This window comes from Physella acuta, unplaced genomic scaffold, assembly GCF_028476545.2.
Source record: "Physella acuta isolate Inbredline_101_S28 unplaced genomic scaffold, ASM2847654v3 ptg001049l, whole genome shotgun sequence".
NCBI classification, from domain to species: domain Eukaryota; kingdom Metazoa; phylum Mollusca; class Gastropoda; family Physidae; genus Physella; species Physella acuta.
Window position 1 is genome coordinate 151,035 of NW_026732566.1, and position 26,979 is coordinate 178,013.

The 26,979-nt window shown below is 31.6% G+C and overlaps 2 protein-coding genes across 15 annotated transcripts in view; one reads left to right on the top strand and one right to left on the bottom strand.

Annotated features, from left to right (window-relative positions):
* The window catches only part of LOC131955019 (rap guanine nucleotide exchange factor 6), a 29,707-nt gene extending 16,142 nt beyond the window's left edge, over nt 1-13,565 (top strand). For 4 of the 12 annotated variants that reach the window (XM_059318899.1, XM_059318904.1, XM_059318903.1 and 1 more), the window contains 19 exons: nt 866-1,069; nt 1,166-1,274; nt 1,552-1,795; nt 2,268-2,505; nt 2,743-2,807; nt 3,019-3,126; nt 5,281-5,539; nt 5,784-5,883; nt 6,342-6,469; nt 6,591-6,674; nt 6,849-6,995; nt 7,243-7,374; nt 7,490-7,589; nt 7,702-7,788; nt 9,113-9,340; nt 9,915-10,082; nt 10,245-10,325; nt 11,107-11,277; nt 11,538-13,565. In XM_059318899.1, the coding sequence (XP_059174882.1) occupies nt 866-1,069; nt 1,166-1,274; nt 1,552-1,795; nt 2,268-2,505; nt 2,743-2,807; nt 3,019-3,126; nt 5,281-5,539; nt 5,784-5,883; nt 6,342-6,469; nt 6,591-6,674; nt 6,849-6,995; nt 7,243-7,374; nt 7,490-7,589; nt 7,702-7,788; nt 9,113-9,340; nt 9,915-10,082; nt 10,245-10,325; nt 11,107-11,277; nt 11,538-11,569 (2,685 nt within the window). In that variant the 3' untranslated portion in view covers nt 11,570-13,565. The remainder of the gene's footprint in view (nt 1-865; nt 1,070-1,165; nt 1,275-1,551; nt 1,796-2,267; nt 2,506-2,742; nt 2,808-3,018; nt 3,127-5,280; nt 5,540-5,783; nt 5,884-6,341; nt 6,470-6,590; nt 6,675-6,848; nt 6,996-7,242; nt 7,375-7,489; nt 7,590-7,701; nt 7,789-9,112; nt 9,341-9,914; nt 10,083-10,244; nt 10,326-11,106; nt 11,278-11,537) is intronic. The other 8 variants (XM_059318905.1, XM_059318911.1, XM_059318900.1 and 5 more) reach the window with 7 other exon arrangements.
* Nucleotides 13,566-13,842: 277 nt separating this feature from the next.
* On the bottom strand, nt 13,843-26,949 carry LOC131955020 (WD repeat domain phosphoinositide-interacting protein 2). Of its 3 annotated transcripts, XM_059318915.1 has the most exons (12): nt 26,804-26,949; nt 22,767-22,852; nt 22,124-22,290; nt 21,617-21,811; nt 21,310-21,402; nt 20,878-20,948; nt 20,603-20,710; nt 20,204-20,365; nt 19,873-19,980; nt 19,440-19,597; nt 16,786-16,866; nt 13,843-14,313 (listed from the first exon to the last, which is right to left on the bottom strand). In XM_059318915.1, the coding sequence occupies exons 1-12, from the start codon at nt 26,872-26,874 to the stop codon at nt 14,288-14,290; spliced, it is 1,326 nt and encodes a 441-aa protein (XP_059174898.1). In that variant the 5' UTR covers nt 26,875-26,949; the 3' UTR covers nt 13,843-14,287. The 3 variants fall into 3 exon arrangements, with proteins under 3 accessions (XP_059174898.1, XP_059174896.1, XP_059174897.1); XM_059318913.1 differs by having other exon boundaries at nt 13,844-16,866; nt 19,281-19,597; XM_059318914.1 differs by having other exon boundaries at nt 13,845-16,866.
* Between the last annotated feature and the right edge of the window lie 30 nt (nt 26,950-26,979).

The following is a 26,979-nucleotide window of genomic DNA, read 5'->3' on the forward strand; positions in this document are numbered from 1 at the left end:
TAAAAAACATTTAAAAAAATTCAAATGTAATGTTAACATTTTCATTCTTTGATAACTTTTTCTATTCTAGTAATTTGTGAACTAATAATTCTACAAAAGTGTACCAGTTTAGGATAATATTAACCCGTAATGAAGTCATCTGCACTTTTAGCATGCTTATAACTTTCTTTAACTCAATGCTTTTTATAACACAGCTGATCTAGACTTGAAGTAGTATGTTTCTCATGTATGTTTGATAGAGACATGCTATCAGTATCTTGTTTAATTTTTACCCAACTTTGGATTTACAGCTATGTCAGCACACAATATGATTTTGTCGTAACACATAGTATATGAATGTATTGATTTATTGTGAAAGATTATTGCATATCATTGGGGAAAAAAATCCTTGAAGCCTAAATCTGATCATAGCTAGTTTGCTTGCTTACAACAAAATGTTTTAGACTAAATAGGTAAATTACAAGTGTATTAATAAACACACACACACATATACACACAACTGTAAATAATGTGCTATTGTTTGCTTGTTTAATATTTTTAGCACTCTATGCTTAATCAAACATCTGTAGTGTATTTATCACTTTTCTACCTTGTAAAACTGGAGATTTTTTTTCTTCAAAATGTATATATTTGTTTGAATAGTGCTGAAATAAAACCAAGGAAGCTGTGAGAAAGTTTAAGAGGACCAGAGTATATTAATTACACAAAAACTTCACCAGGCCAATTTAAATTTCAACCAAACATTCTTTTAGAAAGATGAGCTAACATTAATTTAACAAACTTCATAGTACTTTATTCAGAAGAAGCTAAGGTTGAGGTATCTTCTTTGACATTGTAATCCAATCTGTTATTGTTTTCCTGGCAGAAGATGATGGGACAGCTAAGTTTACTCAATATGGCATGTGCGGCTAAGGCAAGGCTCCGTACTCTCACACTGACCCGGGCCACCAGAGAGGAAATGTTGTGCTTCTCCATCTTGGGTGGCTACGAGAGAGGGCATGGCATCTATGTCACTAAAGTAACTCCAGACTCTAAGGCAGCAGAGGCAGGCTTGAAGCGAGGAGATCAGGTTTTTACTCTTTTTTTTTTTAGCACCTATGCATAGTTTATTTAGAGTACAATTTTAGGGTAACTTTTTTTTTTAAAACTGAATTTTAAAAATTAGATCCTTGAGGTGAATGGCCACAAGTTTCATCAGATCTATTATAACAAAGCGCTAGAGATCCTCAGGGGAGCAACTCATCTCTCTATAGTGGTCAAGTCAAATTTACAAGGTATGTACCATATTTGCTATCTAGGTTCTTATCCTACATTATATTTAAGGATTTAAATTGGAGGTTTTGACCAACATGTTATGTGCATTGAAAAAGATCTTATCATCAATGTTTGTATTTTTTGTTTTAGAATGGGTTTTAACTAAATTTTTAAAATCTAAAACAATTTCAACTGTTACTTTATCTATTTGTCATCATAAATTATTGTTTAAAAAGTTAACATATTGATTAACCAAATACATAATTCTAGTGCAACTGTTATTTTCTCACTGTTTAGAATTCAAAGAAATGCTGAGATCATCAGAAAAAAATACTCCACGTAAAGTGAAGAGAGAAGATGGAAATATACCCAACCCCAAACAGAGGCTGTCTGTGCCAGATCTGGACGCAACTGTTCCTATATTTACCACTGATCCTGTGGATATTAAGAAAACGGAAAAACGCTCCGGTATTTTTGGTTCCACATCAAGATTACGAAAAGCTTTAACCCGGATAAACTTTATGCCAAAGAATCTAAATGGGTAAGTCTCAGAACTTCTGATTCAATGTAGGATTACAATAAGCAGCTACTCATTTGGACTCTTCATTTTACTGCTCCTATGTTATCATAATTTTGGTGCACTTACCCAGCACCACACCCTCTTACGCCCGATAAACGACTAATTGTTTTACCATAATATTTGTCTCATCATTACTAAAAATATTGTTAAGTGTTTTTGGAACATTTATTTATTGTTAATGTAATACTTCTATACTCAGTACCATGATGATATATTGAATAACATTGATTACTATATTTCAATTGAAACAATTATTCCATATTGAGTAATGTACTTATTTTTTCATCTGTCAATTTTTAAAAATTTACAGTAATAAACATAAAAAAAGATTCCATTTATATTATAAATAATTGTTATTATTTGTAACACCATTAAACTTAATTAAAAATGTAAGCAGATTTCATTTTAACATTGTTCTTACCATTTGCTCTAGCAGAGAATCAGGTTCCATAAATCATTCTGATGAGAGCCTCTACTCTAAGCCATCACGGAAATCATCAACCTCATCCTCGTCATCAAACACCGGACCAACCCTGAGCAACCACTTCAGTGCAAGTAACCCCGACATGAGCAGTGTGGGGCTTATTGTGGATGATCGCAATGATATGCCAGAACATGTTGTCAAGGTGTACAAGTCTGATCAGTCCTTCAAGTATTTGCTTATACACAAGGTTAATGTTTTCTGCTTTCTTTTGTCTTTGTGGTTAATCAGGTACATTTGATGGTGACCTGCACATTGGTGGCTAGTTGGAGCTGTGTTTGGAAGAAAGGAAAATTATTAACTAACTTTGATCTAGTCACATTTTAAAACTATTTGTAAAATTGTAAGGGAGACTCTAGAAAAGAATGTGGTCAGTTGTTAAATATTTCACAATTTTTAATGTTGAAAATTTTATCTTGAACTCTAGGAAACCACAGCTAAGGAAGTTGTCATGTTGGCTCTTCAAGAGTTTAATATCACAGATCCAAGTTGGTAAGTTGATAAGAACTCTTAGTTTTGTAAGTAACTAAACAAAGGCTTTTGTTTATATTCATGACTTATTTCTCATTCATGAATAAGCTGAAATTTTTGCTTTATTATTTGAAATAATATAGTTTATATTGAAAGTGACCTTTATGTACATTTTTTATTTTTTATAATATGTCATTACTTATTATTCATTTTGATTACTTTGTGAACCAAGCAATTATTCCTTGCGGGAAGTTACTGTAGAAATGGAGAAGTTCATCAAAAGCAAACGACTGCATGACACAATGAGCAACCTGCCTGAGCGGCTGAACCTCAATGGCCGGTAAGTCTTCATTTTCTTCGTGTGCACATTTTTCATTAGTTTTAGCTGACCATCATTTATGTATGTACGTGGTAGTCTATGTCTCACATACAACACATGTACGTAGCCAGCATATCATTTCTTATATTTTTTGTCTCTTGGTGTATCCTGTCCTGTACAAGAATGACAAATGGCTATTGTGCTACATTTGTATTGCCACTTGAGGTTCATGGTTTTAAGGGGAAAGGAAACTATTCTGCATTTATTCACCCTTTGCCTTGATTTTTTATTTCTTTTAATTTAAAAATAAATGTGTATTTATTTTAAACAAAAAAAAGTACATTTATTCATCAACCGTTTCTGATAAAAATCAGTGGCTAGCTTCCATAACTCTTTTTATTTGTATGTAAATATTTCTGTATAAAGTCACTATTTCCTTGCTATCGTCAGTTGGTTCCTTGTTGTGACCAGCAGTTAAGTGTAACAATGTCTGAGATCAGATACATCAATTCCAGTTGAATTTGTTTAAAACTAGGAATAAACATTTTTTTTTTATGGATTAAACCAGTTTTGGACTATCTTGAGTTTTTCAGTGATCATCTGTCTTCACACAAACATTACCAGCCCTTAGTGAGATGAACTGCTACACTACAAATCAGGCAGTTTTCAGTTTAATAGCACTAAATGAGTACTTAGAATTCATTCGGTTATGCACATTATTACTGACCTTTGCTATAGCTGTTGTATGTGGAGGTGACACCTTTACTGACCTTAGCTGCGGTTGAAGTATGCCGGGGTGACACCTTTACTGACCTATGCCATCGCTGGTGTATGTAAAGGTGACACCTTCACTGACCTTTGATTGGTGTATGTAGGGGTGGCACCTGTACTGACCTATGCTATAGCTGGTGTTTGTAGATTGTCTTGGTATCGTATGTGCAACTTTTCATTTCCATTTAATTTTGGTTTGCTCTGCATTGGGTTCATTGTTTTTTGTTGCATGACTTTTTAATGTTTCTTCCCATGATTCATTCTTAACATATGTCACAGTGAATCCTTTATTCTATTGGATCGGTATATAACCAGCACATTGTTTGTTGCTCGTGGTCGATTATTATGTTGGTAATGAATAAACCTAAAGGCACCTTATTACTCCTATAAAACTTGTACAAATAATTTCTTTTATAATGTAAATATATGTAAAGTAATGACATAGACTATTGTACATGCATTTGTTTCTAATATTAACCTCTGTATTGACTTGCTTTTAGTGGCAGCTTTTAACTTACATTTTTGTAACATTCATTTGCTTTTGTTATTTAGGCTAAAAAATATTTGCAAATTTGTCATAATTTAAGTGCTTTGAGTTAACTAGGTAATTTTAAAAGTAAGGTTTATTATATTATTATAAATGTTTCAACTGAATGATTTAAAATAGAAGCAATAGAAGTAGTAAGATATAAAGTCAAATCAGCTGACACTTTGCTTTTTAGCTGCTTAAACATGTTTCATGGTTTGCTATTTGGATCATTTTACTTTTATTTACTAATTTTCTATTGACAACCCCAACAACACCAATTTCATTCTTTAAAAGCAACGTAATTTTTTTTTTTTATGTTGTTAATCTACTGTTTAATGAATATGTTAAAATTTCTTTATGTGAAAAAATGTCAATGGTCATTCAATACCATAAAGTAAATTTCATTACTACCACATATAAAATACTTAATCCCAAACATTTCTTGGTCTTTTTGGGGTTCACTTGTTTATTACTTAACAGTTTTCATTTGTTTACTAACAACTCTCTTCAAACCTGATTTGTTTGTAGCAAATTTTTTTAGATTTTTTTTTTTTAACCAATGGCAAAATCTCACTTCGGGCTTAATAATGTTGCGTCATTCTCTTTTTTTCTTCCCCTCCCTCATCCACACCCGCCACACCTTTGTCTCATTCCTCCTGGTGATTCCTCTTTTTTTATCTCCATTTTTTAAAAATTATTATAAAATCTTTCAACCATTCTCTTTCTTCAATGTTAATTCTGAACATTATAAAATTCAAATCAATGGGGTCATGACAATGGATTTCTGTAACTTTTCATCAACATCAAACTATTTCCCTTTCTTTGGCTCCTCTTCCTCTCCTTCCTTTTTCTTGTAAACAACTGATACCTACTAGGCGGGCCCTCCCTCGTGTACTTAGGTATTACTTGAAGAACAACTTGACCTCTGAACCCCTCATCCCTGACGATCTGATTGGTCAGCTGCTAGCAGAGAGTCAGATCAGTTTGCTCCACCTAAACCCACATGAAGTGGCATGGCAGCTGACCCTGAATGACTACAGAGTGTTTCGAGAGATTGAGCCTACAGAGTACGTAGATGATCTGTATGGTCTCAATTCTAAATATGGCTGTCACCAGCTGCATAAGTTTGCTGAGGTGAGTAGGAATTACATTGCACATATTAAAAGTTGCATATTTTTTCACATAATCTATTAACATTTTAGTCAGTACTGTTGTTCATTGTTGCAGTCAATGATCTATTTCACTAAACTTAAGTTTTAGCCTGAATAAAAAAACAACAGTTGTCTGTAACTTTGCTGGTAACTTAAACAGTAGATGTTTTCTATGTTATAAGACTTCATTTAGATGCCACAATTGTGACCAATATTTCTGTATTCAGTTGGTAAACAAAGAAATGTTCTGGGTGGTGACAGAGATTACCAGTGAAACAAATCTAGTCAGGCGCGCCAAGTTGCTCAAACATTTTGTTAAAATTGCCAGTAAGCTTCACTTCCTTTTTTGCAAATATTTTTGGTTTAAAAATTTGGTAAAAATTTAGATGTTTACTCTTAAGCATGCAGCTTTAGTTCTTAAATAGAAAATAGAAACCTATTGACACACTAGGCCACCTACAGACATTTAAAAAATCAGTGCGTTGTTTGTAAAATGTTTTATTAATTAACAATTGTTGATGTAAGCATACATCCTGTATGCCATTAACTAGTATTAATTAGTGTATAAGTATATATTTGGGGGAGAAAAAAACTAACAAACTAGCTAGTTAGAGAATGGCAGGCATAGAAGTCTAAAGAGAAACGAAACAGATAAAAATTTCATGATGGATTTACTACTGGGCAATTACGGTTTAGTCATTTACTACTGTTTGTCTTAAAACATTTATTACCTTGTTAAAGCTTAGTGTCTAAGTATTAAAAGATTTTAAATGAACTTCCACTAGAACACTGTAAAGATTCCAAAAACTTCAACTCCATGTTTGCTATCTTGAGTGGCCTGGGTCATGGTTCAATATCAAGGTTAAAGTTGACATGGGAAAGGTTACCCAGCAAGTACATGAAACTTTTTGAGGTTAGTTTGACATCACTTTTTATTTAGTTTTTTTTTACAAACTGTAGGTCTCAATGGAAATTTTCTTTCAATCTGTTTTTGTTTTATTTACATCTACTGACAACAATTTTATTGATGGCAGGATCTCCAATCTTTAATGGATCCTTCAAGAAATATGTCCAAATATCGTAATCTGATAAACAGTGAACATGTCCAGCCTCCTTATGTAAGTCTTAGGGTGCCAGAGTTTGTTAGGAAACTCTTCTAGTCTACCCTTTCATTAAAATATCCAATTTTGTTATAATAAAATGAGCTAAACATATTTTGTAAAAATATAAATACTAAAACATCTTAATGTTGGTTTTCTTTTTGACAAAACTGTTGGTATTTCTTTCCACAGATTCCATTTTATCCCATTTTCAAGAAAGATTTATATTTCATTCATCTTGGCAATGATTGCAAAGTTGACGGCCTCATTAACTTTGAAAAGTTGCGCATGATTGCCAAAGAAGTCAGAAATATTTGCAACATTTGTTCTGTAAAATATGTAAGTGGTTTTTATCAATAGGGCTGGTAAGTAGGTCACCAACCAGTTTTACGGCTCCATAAAAACTGCATGAGCCATAGAACTAGTTGGTGACCTACTTACCAGCCCTATAGTTAACAGTGTGTATTTCAGTCCATCCATTGATGGAATTTAAATATTTTTTATATAGTCCATCGGGATAGCATCCACTGTAATGATTCTATAATAGCTAAGCTAACTTGAATGTTTCAATATTGTACTCTCTCAGGATTCCAACAACATGTTTCTAAGCACAAACAACAGCTTCCAAAGTACTCTTGTGTCTGGTATGACAACCCTCAAGAGAACCAAGAACAGACGAGGATCTGCTCTGCCTAATGCTAAAAAAATGTATGAAGAGGTAAGTACATTTCTGTAGAGTAAAATCATCACATTCGTCTGTGATTTAACTTGATGTAAACTTGATGTAAGTGGATTGTGGGTTTAACCATAGCATGAATGTATTGATCTCATAGGCCCAGATGGTGCGAAGAGTAAAATCCTACTTAAGCAACATGCCAAGCATCTCTGATGAAGACAAGTTAACTGAGCTTTCAAATGTGTGTGAGCCTCCAGGTAATATTTTAGCTGTTTATGTCTTGTCTACCTTTACAAATCAGCAATGTATTAAAACTTGGTCTCTCTATCTAAATGATGCATTTTTATTAATTTCAATGACTTTTCACAGTAAAAAGGCGTGACCAGTCTCCAAGTGTAAATAATTCACCAAATATGGAAGACAAAAGGACAGCGGTACCAGTGGGGCCAAAATTTGGTAAGTGGGCACCTCTGGTAGAAAAATAGCTCTAGTACAGTATCTCATTAAAAAAGATACTTCTCATCTTTGTCATTTCAATTGTTTGTCCCACCTAAAAATTACTTAAAACAGATTTATTAAAACATCATATGGCTACTCATGTGAAAAATTCTCCATCTGATTCATGAAGTAGGAATTGGCTTATCAGAGTAGTGTAATAAAAACAAATATTTGAATTTACGTAGTTTAGGGTTTCTTTTTAAATTCAGGAATAATTTAGTTCTACCTGTAAACTACTTATACAGAAAATATTTTGGTGTACCCACCATAAAGATCATGGTTTGTGCACAACAAATTAGTAAAACTTCTTGATTTGGGTTAGAAAATTTACAGACATCTTCAACAGTACAATGCTTTTTATCAAATAGCAAAAAGAACTTATGTAATAGGAAGGTCATTCTTGTATTGTGATTTTTACATCCATTATAATTGAGCTTGTTAACTTTAATGAGCTTAGATATGATAATTGGGATTATTGTAAAAAGTTTAGTACGAGTGGGATATAGATAGATTTGGCATTTACTCCATGTATATAGAAAATAGTTAAATGTGTATTAATCATTAATACTAACTACTGAACACAAAATATGGTAGAAGGCCATGTATTTGAAAATCAACAAGTAGAATTGTTTTGAGATATAAACATTATAAAAGCTTAATATACTATCACAAACATGTCACACTATTTCTGCATGTTTTTTTCTGTGTCAGTGAAATTAATGACTAAATTTTATGTTTACTGCTTATAGGTGTGTGGCATGGACATTCTTTTCTCTTTCAACCATTTGTTCATAATTTTGCAGATTCAATTTTTTTTCCATTTCAAATGTTTTCTTTAATCAATGCCTTGTTTTTTAGTCATATAAAAAACAATTTGGTTTTTATCACATTTAAAAAATAAATAATTATGTTGGGAGTATCTTAGTTTGGTGTAAAAAGTAACATGGGACTTACAAAAAAAATTGGAATATATAAATGATAAGGATTATTTTTAGACCTTTTGGATGTACTTTTAATTTTATCTGATGTGCATCTTCATTTTCACCTTGGCTAATGAACGTTTTTGATTTATAAAAGACATTTTTTTAGACATAAATCTGCATGACCAACAGATGGTTGATGTAATGGATGCTTGCTTTAGTCTATTGAAATGGCTTATTTTCTTTTCATTTTGTGAGATGGCTTAATTCTACTCTGTACACTGTCTTTGAACTTTCTCTCAATAATAATGGCTGCCTGCTTGTACATACATGTATTGCACACGTTTCACACCTAATGACAGGTGCTGAGTCTCCCGGTGCCGTGAGGAAACTGATGGCGCTGTCAGACAAAGTCAAGCCCCATAACCCTAAAATACCAATAGGGAAGGTGACGGTGAGTCCGGTGTCAAATCGACGGGGGCCAGGCCCCACTTCACCTCGGATAGGGTCGGCTAGGCCTCACCCTGTCAGCCTGACACCAGAGAGCACGTGTCTGGGGTCAGGGCCCAGGAAGCAGCCTCTGAGAACTGGTAAGATCAAACACAGCTTGTATCTGTCCAATGATGATATACAGCAGCACACAATAACCACTAGACTATACAATTTATACCACTCTGGAAAATGTATGGAAAAATCTGTGTCTGTTCTCATAATATATTTAATATCTAACACTAAAATAATTTAAATAATTTTTTTTTACCTATCTTAAGTTTGTACCTTGTCTGAGATTCATCCAGATTAAAAATCAAACTACCACTTTTTTAAGAAGTTAATTTTTGTAATGGATTAAAGAATAACTGTAATATTTAAAATAGTCTAATAAATACTTTACATCTTCAATTGTTGTATGGGTGTGATTAAAAGCAAACAATGAAAAATTATTATTTTAAAAACTTGATTATAGGAGAACTGGCATCTCTTTTTGTCATGTGTTGGAATGTTTGTTTTATAGCTGTTGAAGCATGTTCTGGTATTAATAGAATGCTAGCACTTACTGGTATGGCACAAACTTAGCTGACAGCACATGAGTAAAATTTTGTTGAGGGACACCCATGGAATTTTGGCTTCTAACAGACTAAACTAGGGCTGCTTTCCCACCATTAGGTTCCATGGGTTCTATTGACTCCTCAAGTCCTACCTACAGCATTCATGGGTTCCAATCTCAAACCACATCTGAGAATGACTCAGGGCGTGGGAGCATTTGCTCCAACGTTTCCCCTCCCCCACACCGCAGACTAACAGCCCCCGCTGGCACAGCATATCATCTTCCTGGTTGGTGTCTCTATTTTTATTTTAGTTTTTTTTTTCTTTTATTAGTCTCGATGTAGCATGTTGTTTTTTGACATGTATGTACTAACCAAGTTACCCAAGTGTCCCATTAGTTGATACATTGTGATATGTGATGTACTAACTGGTATCTAATTAATGTTTCAGCCCAGTCACAACATATGAGACCTCCTCTTCCTTCTTATAGCACAGTTAGACATAATGCACCACCAATAGCAACTTGTATAGGTATATAAACCTTTTCTATTTCCCCCCTTGTGTTGAACTGTTTATAAAAGTAATTGATCAGTTGAATTTTTGTGGCCTTCTCTTACAATTGTTACATTTTTATGCTACCTACTTTGGGAGAGTTTTATTAACAACACACAAACAAACATAAGGGCTGTTCTGCTAGAGATTTACAGCCTATATTTTGGGAATGTATTTTTCTACATATTTGTTCCCCAATATATCATTGTACATGTATGAATGAACCTTGCATGCAATTGTAAAAATTGTAATTTAAAATTAAAGTTGTCTGTTTATTTAATGACTGGAAATTCAGTTTGCTCTCATTAGTGATTTTATTATATATGTATGTGTGCTTTGCTTCTTATCAAATTGCTACTCATATTTATACCCAATTCAAATGAAATGAAATATCTATTATGATTATATCTGGTAGTTTGTTTTTGTGCAGTACGTAGCAACCTGAAACAACATCTTAGTTTTTAAAATTTAGGTTAAGTAGCAATTTTACTTCCAAAGAGTGTTTATTTAGGTTTCAAGATAACCAAGTATGCTGCTCAAAGCATTACTGTACCTTAATATTTGTGTTGTGCTGCCTTTATGAATAACAGGCAGTGTTAAGTTTTTTAAAAACTTGTCTATATAACTCCTATTTTCAGTCTGACATTTGATCTAGTGCTGATTGTCTAAAATATTTGTTAAGAAAAATTTGAGTAGACTTCTCCTGTAGCTTTACTTTTGGAATTTTCTGCTGTGCATAAATTTAATTTTTTTTATTTAGCACCAATTTATGGCGCACATCAAACTTTCCGTCGTCCTCCCCTACCTGATTATGAAGCAGCAACAACAATGGCACGCCAGCTACAGCAACACCACCAACGATCTCATGACAATGTATATATAGGCCATGTCACCCCTGTAGAAAGTGATTATGACAGTCCTTTAGTTGAAGGTGTGTTCTCTTTATATTTTTTTGTATGAAGTACTGGTATATTGTTACTTCTACAAATCTCAACAACAGTATTATTTTAGCAAAAAATAAAACAACAAATAATAACTTTAAATTTCTTCAAACATGATTCACTTATTGAAATATAATACTTTCTTAAAGCTTGAAGTTAGTGCCATAAAAAAAGTTTTATTTCAATTTTCCTTAGTCCAGTTCTTCATATAAAACTAAATTCAAAATCCAAAATAAATTTCTATTTGCAGGTGTGGATGAAGAACAAGTGTCTGCAGTCTAGTCTGTAAACATGCTAGTGTATATTTATCTAATGCTGGACCTGAACCACAGATCTGATTAGCACTGAGTGCCTGGCTCAGTGCATTGCTTTCTCATTGGATGTACAGGCAGACATCCAGGACCTAAGCTCGGCTATGAAGGAGTGTTGCATAAAGCTGGCAGTGTGTCACTGGTGGTGAAAGCTGGTGTATAAATGACTTCTGAAGCTACAAACAATGGGTGCTGATAGCAGATGTGTTGTGTGTATGGCAGTTGTGGAAGTTTTGCAGGCAGTGTGTAGAGAAAACTACATTAACAGGCAGCAGGTTATTGTAGCATGGTGCATTGTAAGTGGTTGTGAAAATTTTAGTTTTATCGTTGAGGCTTGAAGTGTCATAGGCACAGCGGCGTAGCTACTGTATATCAAGCATAAGCATGGCTTAAAGTACCATAGAACATAAGGGCCCTTTTCCCCCTGTGACAAATATAAAATGTCCACATAGGTTGATTTTTTTCGCCTACAACGTTAGAATTCTGTTGTAGCCTAAGGGGCCCACTAATAATTTTAGCATTAGGGCCTAAAAATCCTAGCTACGCCACTACATAGACAGTTAATAGTTTTAACTTTACTAAATGTGTAAAATAGAAAAATATGTTCAATTCTCAAACCAAGACATTTTTATACAATGAAACTGATTTTTCTTTTTTTTTTTTTGTAATTAAATCATTCTAGTTTTTGTTAAGAAATGTTGCGAAAACATAATTTTTTTCGGTGACCTAGTCAAATTATGCCAAAGAGTCAGAGGTACTCAAAAGCTGATTTCCTTGTTTTTATTTGTATTCTCAATGTAAATAGGAGGTTTACAGTGCCGGTGCTGTGTGTGAGTTCTATACTGTCTGATGACTGCTTGAACTGTATGGCAGCTGAATGAATGATTGCTGTGAGGATGTGCTGTGATAGAAAAATACTCAAACTTGTAAACACTCCAGAGCTGCTTAGGACAATCAGACATTTCACTTGTAAAAATTGTTTATAACATGTCCATTCTTGTACAGAAAGATTTAACTGTGTTCACATTTGACTCATTAATTTTTCTGCCTTTTTATTCAGAGAAATCTATTTGTTACCCTTAACTGTCGTGTTTAAAAAAAGTAAAGAGCCTCATGGATAAGATGTTAAATGTAGGATTGCTGACACACTTTAGTTTGTTAATCAAGTCGCCCTGAATCAGGAGCTTCCTAACCATATTGGTGCAGTGTTAACTGTGATATCTTCACTAGTTAGAGTTGCTATCATCATTGTACAGATAATAATCTTTGGCCCAACAAGTTATTTTTTTTATTGTACAGTTTGATTTTTTTTTTCTAAATTGTAATTTTTTTATGATTTTACAGTCTTTTAGTTTCCAACTGAAAATATTTTGAGCACTCTAAGGATACTAGTGTTATATATACTTAATAAATTGTCCACATATAAGCAATTTTTCTCCACTGTTCAGGTATGTGTCAACCACTGCACAATTCTAATAAGATAATGTTGTAAACAGAATGTACAAAGTAAAGAAAGTTGTAGAAAGACATCTAGCTGTAACTAAGATATTAAATTGTCTACTCTGAATTAATAAACCCAGGTTACATTATTGGCTAAATTTAAAATCTACTTAAACTGATCTGTCAGTGCTAAACTATCTACTGTTCGTAGTGCATAGCCAGCAAAGTACTAACGTTAATCATTTTTAAATTCTGCCAGTTTTGAATGTTGTTTTAACATTGTTAAGTAGAGTTGAAGATTATTTTAGTAGTGTGATTGTTGATTTTAGTTTTGAATTCCAGTAAGAGATTTTAATGGAATGACTCATTTAATTTTATATTTTTAGTTCTGTAAGAACAATTTAAAAAAAAAAAACGGCTGAAAATATTGTACAGATGTATGTGTGGGCAGGCAGAAAGTTTTTATATTGTTGATGCTGTGAGAGTGTAAATAAGTTGTACAATAAAGGTTCAGTTCTAACAGCTTGCATTCATCTCACTTCACCCTGTCATCACCTGACACTCTCTGCTGGCAGTATGTCAGTCTAATCTTGCTTTATACTGGAGCATTTATTTGGCGTATCAAATCAAAACTATTTTTTAAACTTGGAGATATCTGTATAAAAACTGCAAGCATTTTTATTTTATTTATCCATTCATTTTTAATACTGTTACAAATCTGGCATACAGTATTTAGTGTTTCTAAAAACAGAAATATTTCTTCTTTAAAAATGATCTCAGGTGATTTGTAAATATTCATATTAAATTAATTTGTGCAAAAGGAGGAAATTTTCTTCACTAGTAAAAAATTGTATTGAACAGGTAAAATCTGACACTTAGCATTTCTTCTTAAGTACACGACTCAATGTAAAGTGTTTCTTTTAAGAAAGTTTAAGACAGTTCCTTGTTTGACATATTTTCATGTGTTGCTAGTAGCCACTAAAATTGTTAGCTGATGGAAGGTATTTATTTAATAGTAATACAATCTTGAACTCATATAAGTAAATAAAAACACATTTAAAAACTGAGTAATAAACAACAAATTATTGTTTTTATATAAAAAATGGAAATATTTAATGAAATTAGTGACTTATGAGCATGAAAGCACAAAGTATAAAGAAAATTAACATCATCCAGAAGCTTGATATAATGTGTGATCACATTGGTCTTCTGTACTTCTTTACTTCTCCATTCATTATTAGAAACCTCGTCAAAGCACACCAGAATTATATGAATCTGTCATTTTAATTTAAAGAAGACAAAATAGCATTGTTAGTATTATAAAAGCAGCTAAACCAGTATAGATGTTCCTGTAAGCTACCGTAGGAGTTTAAGTTACCATACATAGCAAATTATAAGTTGCTTACATTTGTACCTGGAGTTCTGCCAAACCCATTATAATTTATAGTTTTATTTTTTTGGTGTAATTTCATATTTAATAAATTAAAAATGCTAGAAAAAGCAATTTTTTAAAGCTGATAGAGATCTTCATAGATAGGCAAGTGTCTATTTATTGTAAGAAAAACATTGCTTTACAAATTCCTACCACCCATCTCTTTGCATTTGACAAAAATATAGTTTTTGAATAAACCCCATAGACAACTAGAGAAAAATATTTTAGTATTCTCCAATCATGTTCTTGAAGTTCTTGTGTCACAGTGAAACTGATTGTGTGGTAAAAAAAGGCTTAATCTTAAAATCTTTATACATTGTAAACAGCTAAAAACAAACATTTTTCTTGAACTTTTTAGTTTATTTTTATCAGTTGTGTCTGAAGTACATGATGTTTCAATACATCAAAATGCATAACATAAGAAATAACAATCTTAGAATGTGAGTCATTTACCAGTCACATCAGGATATTTCATGTTCACAGTCCTGTCAATATGTGCCGTGTTAACACAAACAAGACTATATCGAAGTTTTAAAAACGTAAGCTGACAGCAACAGTTAACATTGTAAAATAAAAAGTTGGACATCTTGAGTGTTTCATGATCAACCCATTCATGTTATCACAGTATTGTACATATTTTACAAATACCTGGTTGTACACTTGATCAGTATCCAATCATTTTGATGTCGAATTTAATATCTAGTCTTTAGTGCTCTTTCATGAGCAAAAATCTTTAAAAACATTTATTTTTAACATCTGAAAAGTTCTTGCCTTATAAGGAGTCTTTAACCAATGTGAACAATCATTTTCAATGAAACAATAAAACAGGTTATATTTAATTAAGTATTTATAAACAAAAAGAAATACAAATATTTAGACCATTCAGGACAAGTAAGCTATGTATAATGAGACATACAAATTATTGTATTTATTTCATGATTTAGAGAAGTCATCATAAATAAAAAAGTCTTTGTTATAAGCTATTATTTTTAAAAGATAAAAAAATTAGTAGTGATTCCTACTAAAGCATTCAATGAATTTGAATTAGTCATCCATTTTTAAAAGTAGCTAATTTAAAAAATCAAACAAGTCACCACTACTACCTGTGCTAACTAAAGATAAAAAAATGCAGTTTACTGAAATAAGTTACATATATGAAGTGATTACATCCACCATACATAGGTGAAAAATTACATGGCTTACATCTATTAAAAAGATGATTCATAATGAAGGTACTGATTACCCCAGCATAGGTAGATACTATTCTTATCAACATATCCAAATGCAATGATTTATGTTACACATATGACTAGTTCATCACTTATCCTAAGATTATAGTAACACTTTCAATACTGTCCTACATAAATCTTCATTGCCCTTAATCAAAAATAAATTTTAGTCTCAGTTAATTTCCAGAAGATGTGTATTTTAAATAACATCTCAATAGTAATGCCTATTTTTTAGAACCCTTGTAACATAACTGCCTATGCACTGTGCTTATTTATTTTTTGCCCAGTTAAAAACAAACCATAAAACCTCAATGAAAACCACACTGCAAGTCTGAACATAGTCTTTAACCTTCTACAGAGAGAAAAAAAGACGTGAAACTTTTTGGACAATTCAGACAATGAAATGTATATGAGAATACATGACTACATGAAATAAAATTAATGAGAAAAATCAAACACTTGTTTAATGATGGGGGGCACATTATATGGATAAAGATGGGTTGTTTTATATGTAAACCACTGTAGACAATAGCTTGCGTTGGGTGTAAATAAAATGAGTTAAAACATAAATTGTAAAATTATCAATTTTTTTTAAAAGGGAATTTTATAATCCCATAACCTCTTCTTCATTTTAAACAAGAAAAAAAATGTTTTTTTTTTTAATAATGTAGGACCGAGGAGTATGCAAAGATAAAGCTTGTTTACCAATTTCTCTTTAAAGGCCTAATTTAATCCTTGTGCATGCAAAGAATTAAACTATCAGTGAACTTAATCCCCCAAAAATCTATGTATCGATTAACTTACAGTAAAACTGAGAGTTAATATAGGCGCGATCTCATCTAATTAACAAGATTGAAGCAGGCAAGTCAAGAGTCACAAAAACCATATTATAAAATTAATAGATAAAAATTGGCTTATTCTGTCATCTCCTCAGCCCAAGTTTTATGATAGATTTCCACTGAACTATTGCACATTTTTTCTCTGTACAAAGTTTTTCAACTATTTACTTAATGGCATCAAGTTGATGGAAATATTGCCAGCACAGGGGCAGCTATTAGGATTTATGAGACATGGGAGGGAACTCACTGTCATCATGTATCCTTAAAGCTCCTAAATTCTCCTCCCCTCCAACAGCACCATCTAAAGGATCTTGGTAGGGTTGAGAATCTGCAATTGACAACAAAAAAAAAAACATTGTACATATTTTCATAAATTAAAAAATTCCAGATAATTCCGATACTTCTGGTGCCGATTTGGCTGATAATTTTAAAAAATGGGAGTTCGGGAGAGATTTAAGACAAAGAGTGCAGTTATTAAAATTAATCCATCGCAATTTTATTTAAATTATTGACTTTTTGTTGAATGCTAATGTACCAATGCTTTAGTATTTTGATCTCTGCTACATTATGGCATTTTCTTTTTCCCTTGCATCTTTTGGAAGTGAATGCTATTTAGGACTCTCATACCATCATATAGTTTAATCATCTTGATAAAGAAAAAAGATATTTGAATACTGGTCGTCCTCATCAGTAGAACCTGACACAATTTCAGAAGGAAAAAAATCACTGAAATATTTTTGAGTCTGTTTATGCTCTGCTTGTCCTAATCTAGAAGATTTCATTTGAAGTAGCAATAGCTGCTTTCATTATTTCATAAACAAGGAAGTATTTTCTTCAAGTGTGTATTTGGTGTGGTTTCTTCCCAACCTTTATAATTCATCTGTTTTGATGTTTTCCCCACACATTTCTTACACATCATGTTAGCATACATTCATATTGCTTACATCATGAAGAAAAAGATAAAATTAGTTTTAAACGTTTAAAATAGATTTTAACATAATCATGAATTTATCTTTAAAAAAACATGTAAGCTTAAAATTTAATCTTTAAATGTAAATACTAAATAAATGAGCAAATACAATGTCAACACAAAACAAATATAGCAATTATTTCTGTCTACAAGCAAACATGCCTTGGTACATGCAAATCATTGCTTTAAAACATAAACTACAAAAGATGCCATTATGAACAGTAAAATAAAATGTCAAAATGTTAAGGATGGAAAACAAATTTTCAGTCAAGAACGCAGTATGGAAAGGAGAAAATAGGATTGACATTTTTAAAATCAAATCAAAATTTTTATAATAAAAAATTAACAGCACAAAAAAATTGTACTGAAAAAGCTTAAGACCTGAATATTATTTAAAAAAGGGCCAGTAAACCCACTTTTGTTGACAGTGTGTATCGATATAATATGGTGTGAATCACTACAATACGCACCTGGTTTTAAGTAGGTGCAAGTCAATAGTATTTAGAAGGTCAAAGAAAATGTATTTAAAGCTTACTTGCTTTCAAGAAAATTAACTGAAAGTTGTATTTGCAAGTTTCTATAATAGTTCCTCTATCCCTTCACCAAAGTCATTTGGTTCAAGATGCCTTGACCTTCATTCAAGCTCAAAACCTTCTCATGCTAATTAAATTTATTTAGTTGCTGCGCTATAATAAAACTGATATTTTCTAAACCAATTGTACTTTAATAAATAAATTTGGTGAATTCTCTACAAGAAAATTTTTGCAGGTTCAGACATTTTATCTGTTCTAAAATATTCAATCACTTATAAATAATATTTTAAATATGAATAGGTATGCCAAAAAGTTGTATATTTATATATTCATTATATTAATATTCATAGTTAAAATAGTATAACTCTGAGTATCTTCAATGATACAATGATGTTCTGAGGATCATCTAAATAATAATTATTTTAAGACTAAGTAACTTTTTTATTACAAGTATATTATATAGCCCAATCACAAAAGCAGAAAGATGAAATTGTATTTTTAATGTTAAAGAAGAATAATTAAAAGTCTATGCCTTAGAAGGGCCACAGATAAAAACTTTTGTTGTACTGTAATTTACTTGTTTATTTTAAGATAAGTTTTTTATTATGTAAAATGCATTTTTTTTTTACTCTTTCATGATCTACATTTTTTTTAAAAAGTACATTTTAGGCAACCCTCAAACTGTATTGTTAATTATTTATCACATTCTATTAGAATAGTTCACCAATTATAGGTCAAGGTGGCTAATGTTATCTTTGGATGGGTTGCACAATGTTAAGTGGGAAATTATTTAACTTTAGAGATCAAATGAAACCATTCATTACAGACCGGCCAAACTGGAAAATCATTTATAGTTTTGGATTTTTCAAAAATGTTTATAATAAACAGCTTTTTTTTCTTCGTTTCTTTACAATAGTCATGTACATTACTTAAGTAAAAAAAAATTAGGATTGCTCAGTATATGAAAAGTACTTATTAGGATGTGGTAGGTTATTTTTAATGTCAAAACCAGTTTGGCAAATCTGTGAATGCAACAACATTTAGAAGACATTTAAAAAAAACAACTACTGCAGTTATGTCTACTACTTAAAAAAAATATGATGAAGGGATTATAAGGAGAACTGTATAAAAAGATGCAAAACAAAAAAGGAAAACTGCCATTAAATCTAGTTTGTACTGTGCTGTAAATGTGCTCAGCAGGTTAAGAGCCCAAAAAGCATCGGATCGGATTTGATTTACCTCCTTCGGATATAAGCTCATCCAGCATGGATAAAGGATTTATGTCCGCAGTCGCCTCCTGGGGGCCCCCTCTGTTCTTCCCTTTCAACATGTCAGCATAACTCTTGTCTCCTTTCCACACCTCAGCAGGGGGAACCACAGGCGGTGCGCGGAGCTTACCTGTAGGAGCCACTGCCTCTGCTGCTGATGAGGACTGAGGTCTCCTAACTGTTGCGGCATACGAGGTTGGGTCATCTTGGTTTCCACCCTGGGTCAGTGGTCTATCCCCACAACTATCATCTGCTGATGAAGCATGCTCTGGTGCCTGTCCTTCAAGCCTAAGTAAATCAACACATCATTGTAAAAAGTTTTAAAATTAGATGATGGTAGAAATTGTGTAATTAAACCTACATTCTAATATATTTAAATGAAATCAAACATTTCCAAGCTATCACATTCTAATAATGTCTGATCTCATTTGAAAATTGCAACTGTGATAAGGTATTTATACAATTTTTAAATCAAATTTAGTTATTTAATTTTTTGTTAACAAATCAATAGATTGATACAAAATGAGTGTAGAGCAACAATAAGCACAAGTGGGGTAACTTACAAATGTGTTCTCAACAATGTACACTCTCCACCTTCACTGGGGTCAATGTTGTAGATATACAAATGACCTTCTTGTGTGGCCACTAAAAGTCTGGGAACTTTCTGTAATCTGTACAAAATTAACCGTATACCTTATTTTAACTGCTAAATAACTTACTTAAGTTCACTTATCAGGAAAACAAATTTATTTTAAAAAAAAATACTCATCTAACAACTTTATAACCTGAATGAATCAAACTCTATCATTTTAAAAAACTAAGTCTTCAATCAATTTTTTAAATGTCTTTAAAAATCAATTGAGCTGTATGTATCAGAGATATTATCCGACTTACGGGGCAATAGTGCAAACACTTTTTAAGCCTGCATGTGGCAAGCGGGCAGTAGCAAATGATCTGCCTTGGTTCATGACATCAGAAATCCCAGCAGGTAAATAGCTGGCAGATGTTCTAAAAGTGCTGTTCAATATTCCCATCCATGAGCTGTCTTCCTGGGGCCTTTAAAAAAGAATGTGTCTGTAAAACATAGCTTATCTTGTGGTATTAACTAAAACTAAATTAAAACTTGTTGACATTTACTTTTCTTTCTGTAAAATGTAGCTTAGCTTGTAGTATTAGTTAAAACAAAATTAAAACTTGTTGAGATAAATTTACTTTTTTTTTCTGTTTGGTAGAACTTAGCTTACCTTGTGTTATTAGTTAAAACTAAATTAAAACTTGTTGACAAAAATTTACTTTTCTTTCTGTTCCTCTAACTTGAAAATGTGCACAGTTTCAGTGTTGCTGCATGTACACAAAAACAGTGAATCCACACTGAAGGCCAAGCATTGGATCTCAGCACATCTGGGGAGTTTTACATGAGTTTAACTTATAACAACAATACAAAGATTAATAAATGTATGCAGAAATAAAAAACATCCCTTCATCTACAAAGAACCAACTGAACTTCTAGTAGTTGAATAGTTTAATACCAATTAAGATCTAGAGTATTCTGCTCTAAAAAAAAGTACCTTTTAAGTCCTCTTCTGAATTCAAAAAGTTTTGCACCATCTGGAAGACTGAATACCCTGATGACTGTACCCTATAATTTAAATGTATAAAAACTAGAATCAACTTTCTTTATCTTTCTGAAATCAGGTCTCAGCAAATTTGTGCATTACTACCTTAAGATTATTGTTATGCATGGTTATAAGCATTGAAAATACATCCCTTAGCATAAGTGCGCTTGTAAACTAAAACAAATCTCACATACAAGGATGTTACAAGCCTAAAATACACTTTTAAAAAATTTGTTGCCAGAATTATCGTGTGTATAGTAAGAAACTTCATTATAATGGGCTGGTGTTAACAGAAAATATTGTGATAGAGATGCCTTCTCAAGTATTATAGGATAAAAAGTGTAGAACCACTGTTCCAATCTAAACTTGAAGTCTCAAACAAACCTTCTCTGAAGCAGTGGCAAGACGTGTTCCTTGTGGGTTGAATGCAACAGCAGCCAATGGGTTATCATGGGCTGAAATGTTTATTACAGCTCTCTGAAGAACAAAACACATTCAATTACTATGCGGGCCAGTGCAATTTTAAATCATTATTTAGCAGATATTTACCACAGTAGAGAAATGCTAATTTAATTTCTTTCTTTCTACACAGCAAGAGGTGTGATGATGAAATCTATATAAATAATATTAGAAATTCAATCTGTGATCTTAAGATATTAGGTTTTTTTTTTATTAAAACCAAAATACATACCAATGTAATTGTGTCAAAAATCTGGACCTCTCCAGCTTGAACACTACCCGGGTATGCCAGATAAGCATGGTCATTGTGAGGTGAGAGTGCACAAATACCTCTTGGATTTGGTGGTGTATCTCTGATAGTATGCAAGACTTTCATGTCTCGAATGTTGTGGATGTATAAACTCTCTTCCAAGCAGACCACCAATCTCTGTAAAAAAAAATATTAATATTAATAGGTTAAACCTGCAGCACAATAATAATTCCATTACTCTATTTTTTTTTAAAGCTATTCACAATTAATCAATAAAAGCGGTGAAAAGAATTTAAAAAAAAAAGTTAATTAACAATTTTTTAAAATTTAAAAATAGGCAGATTTCAGCTACTTGAGATGCCGTTAATTAAGATGTTATGAAATTCTTTGTCATTTACCATTTTGAAATCTGATGCTAGAGTGATTCCTAAAATGTAAAGTATTTATTAAAAATGGATCTTTATTCAATAAAATAAGTAAAATAATTACCATTCGGTTCAGTTTGACGGCCAGAATGGCATTGGAGTAAGAGTAATTGCATATCTCTGATCCTTTCTTGAAGTGGCAAACATCAAGCTTGCGAGGGTGATCACTGCTAACTAAGGCAACAAGGCTGCTTGCAAACAGTCTTTCAACCAGATGAATGTTTGGACGTTCTAAATGTTAAACATGACACTGTTACAATGGATTTTTTCAATATAAAATTGGTATGAAGGAAAAAATTAACTCATTGCTGGAAGGTAAAATAATAATTTTTCTTGAAATAACTTTAGAGGGATGCAGAACAGATTACATTGAGACACTCCATCACAAATTGTAAACTGTAATGGCCGTCACAAAAACTACCCTCAGTTATGATCATAAATGGAAACAACTGAAGGAGGGCACCATTAGAAAAGATATGAATGACATTCCTTAATAACCTCAATATCCATGTCTGCCTATAATCATTATTCATTTTCCATTCATAATGATTTAAATTTTAAAATTTCTTGACATAAATTATTATAAAAAGAGAGGCTCTAAAACAAAAATCTTTTGACCAAATTTACATATAAATTGTGATTGTGTAAACAGGATGGCACAATTAAACATCTGTTTCAAGTTATAATCCTTAAAATAAATTCAATACCATTATTTTCATGTGTGAATTCCAGATTCTCCACTGAGTTGAGTGGATATAGCTTGAATCCTGTTTTGGACCCAGTCTGCAATGACCTGTAAATAAAAAATTCATATTAATTTCTGTGGTCTCTTGGGTACCAGATAATCAATTCTAGATGACAAGACTGCCCTCATAATTTGTATACATCAACTACTCAACCAGAGAAACAAATTTAAAAAATTAAACAAAGAGTAAATGTATTTTTGCAAATTAAAACAGCTTTTATTTTTAGAAATTAAGTTTTAAAAATCTTTCTTAGATTCATCATTATTTCAACCTAAATCATTCTTAAGCTCAAGTTTAATGTGCAATTTTGTCATTGGAGCTAAGTTTAGAACTTACATAAGAAGAAACTAGAACAACTAAAAACAAATGTAATAACATTTACAGTTACAAGCTGTTATAAATGCACTGAAAATGAGAAAATAAAACAAAACTTTCTTTAGTAAAAGCATATATCATAAATAAAATAAGTGTGACTACCAATAATAAAGTGTTATTTTCCAAAAGTGTAGATAGCACTAATTCACTTTAATTTTACATCCTCATCAAACAAATTTAAAATTAGCATCCTTAATTTATGTTACTGCTTTAGCATCCTTAGACAGATCTCACACTAATTAAATCTATCAAACACTTTCCTGCTATACATATATATATAACATAAAGGCTGGTTTATCATTTTATTGCAGTAGTATAGAGAAATGTTATATAAAAACACTGCCTTTGATTTTATTTATTATCTTTTTCAAACATTTTTGCCAATTAATTAACAAGGGCTGAATGTTAATGCTGACACAACTTGCTAATTGATTTTTTATTTTAACACAACATAAGGCTTGGCACATGTTTTAAATGAAGATGTGACAAATGATCCTTTAGAAATTATTTCTTTAAAAAAAAAATAACTAAAGTATCATTAAAGTTATATAATTTGAGGGGTAGAGGATATATATTAATATTATGTGGGTGGGTTAATATTACATTTTTATGTTAAATTATAAGTTGCAAACTAAATTTTAAAAATTATTGTTAGTTTTTTAAACAATTCCATTCCATAGCATATCCATTAACGGCCAATAAAACACCAACACCAAATTTTAGGACAAACTGATTAAGGGATAAAATAATATATATTAAAAAAAAACCTCAGTAAATCAAAATTGAGAAAAACAGAAATGTTAAATATCTGTCGTGCTGAACAATAAAAGCAAATGCAAGCTTTTTTTAAAATTTGTTACAGTTTCTTGTGTTGGTTTTATGTCAATCAATTTTAAAAGTATGTCATTTGTGAAATGGAATAGTGTAGAGATATAGTAAGTAAAGGGGCTTATATCCTCTAACATTATGTCAACAAAATAAACATAGTGTTTATTTCCCCCGACAGAATGTGAGAGGATAGAAAGCACTTTGTGTATTTCCTGTATAGTAAGATGAAATTGTCAGAGGAAAAACAAACACACTTTTACCTAAAAGTAGATCTATTTGTAAAAAAAATACTTTATTCATTAATTCAGTAAAAATTTGCTCTGATAAAAAATATTATTATTTTCTTACACTATCACTAACACAACTCTAACCCTAAACAAACGAAACCTTAATCCTTAACCGTAAGATATAATGCTTTTAAAATTATATTATTAATGCCCAACCCGAAACATTCAGTAAACAATAATAATAGGGCCTATATCAATATGATATAAAAAAACCTTATGATTCTAAAAATACAACCTTATGTTCAAAAATTCTAAAAATATGTTTGCTTATAAATTAAGCTAAAAATAGATTATATAGACCTAAGCACCTTACATATTCCCTCTTTTGTTTGCCACAAAAAAAAACCACTTCCGGTAGGTCTAATTATTAATAGATAAGTTAAAATAGATTTTTAGTGCTGATTTCTCTCAACAGGTGGCAAACTAATTTTAAAAAAACTTATTGTAAACTTCTGAGTTAGGCCTAGCAATAGATCTACATAATTATCATATATAATAATATAGGCCTATATTATAAATTACCCATTATATAAAAAAACAACAGGATAACATTATGTGTTGAGTTTCACTTACAAGTCTTAATGTAATCCACTAAAAGGCCTACTTAAATAAAAATGTCAATAGACTTCCACAGTAAAATCCAAGCCTAGTCTAGTCTCTAGCTACAACTTGATCTAGCTAGGATTAGGCTAGGTGGTTAATTTTTGTAACCGTCTCCAGACTACACCTGGCACCAGCCAATTGGACAGGCACTTTCTAAGCGTTTTGGTAAGACGTGACTTCATCGGCGCGGTGTGTCAAAACAGCAGTTTTTAAGCCTAAATTTATTCTATAAACAAACCCACAACTACATTAACGAAGTAATTAGCATAATTATTAATTAACATACCTAATTAAGCTAATTGATAAATTTGCTATAATGATTATGAAGGGAGACTTTTTTTTTTCACTTTGGCATCCCTCAAACAAAATTCTTATATTTTCTTAATACATGTGCAATAAGTTATTCTGTCTACAAAAACTACACATCTCAGTTGTCTCGGTGCCTAGACCTATTTTTAGACACAAGTGAGTTCGTTTTTGTTGATGTTTTATTTTTAGACTTGGCATTGTACATTGACCATATGAATCCATTGTTTTGTTAGTATTGTTAAAATTGTAGACTAGTATTGTTACATACATTGTATCAGCGGTATAATATTCCGGTAAGTAGTAATTATAAAATAAACAATCATCCCTATTTAATAAATTTATTGGTAATCTATCGTTTTGGGTACGTAAAATCGCCCGCGGCTATTAATGTACGAAAACGTTACCTCAATGTCAAGGCTGTAATAGAAGTATATTGTGATATGTTTGTGTCAAATATTATAGATAAATGAATAATAAACCTAAATCAATGGCTTAATATATTAATATAGGCCAGAAATTAACTTTAAACAGCAGTGTCTGCAAGCAAGATTTGCTATGTAAACAGCAGCCATTTGTAAAATAGAGTGACTTCTGCCTGAATCTCGTGCTATAAGTCTATAAAAATAAAACTTAAAACAAGATGGCTGCTATAGTAAATGAGCATGGTTGCATCTGTTGGAAACATCGCTGGTGTTCATTTATTACTGAAAAGTTTTAATTCAATTGTTTAAAAACAGGTACATAAATGAAACAAGGAAACATTTTTGTATTTTTCAAAACATAAATCCTCCTCAAAATGTGAAATAATTATTAAAATGTAAGGAGTCACCTGTTTTTCACATTACTAGTCGTGGGCGATTTTACGTACCTAAAACGATAGATTACCAATTTATTATTTAAATTTAATATTAGACCAAGACTCAAGATAAGTTAATCATTTTACAGTACAGATTTAGTGTCTCAGCTAATATGCAGACTCACAGACTACCAGCCCAGATCAGACAGAGGTAATCCCTTAGTTTAGCGTCGGAAATTATCGGGTAATGTTTGTTGAGTCTCGGTAATTAGAGTTACGGTAAACCATGGTTTATTTGACCATTGAAATATAAATAAATTGAAAGTCGATTGTAGTAAATTAATGTTTTAATTTTTTAAGTTTAATCCACAAAAGGAAACAAGAATAAATATAAATCTAATAGAAGTTTTAAATTAGTAGATCTAAAAAAAACATAGATCTATATTAATATAAATAATAAAGTCAAATGTAATAATTTAATGTAAAAATGATTACAAAAATAAATCTAAAAATAAAAGATGACGCCAAATAAAGTATGGTTTACAGTACTTCCGGTGAATTCCGGAAGTGTGTGACAGACTTTGACATTGTTTTACTGTTTTTTACTGCTATACGATTCCGGAATAATAACCGACGCTAAACTAAGGGATTACCCAGACAGAATTCAACCAGTTTCTTCTCTTCTGACTTCTAGATCTAGAGTTCTACAGTTTCATTTTTAATTTTATTGCTGACTGAATCCGAATATTAGAATTATTAGGCCCAGATCTAAATGCGCTAAAAATGAAATAATAACATACGACGAGTCCTGATTAAAATTGACAAACAGCAATTTAGAATGCTGCTCCGAAGGGTGGCTTAAAAAGCTCATTTGAACAGTATGGTAGTTGCAGAATAGTACCTCTGGATGTTTGTTGAAAAGAAAATATTTATCTTTTGATTTGGTTACACTAAATACTAGCAATCACATAATCAG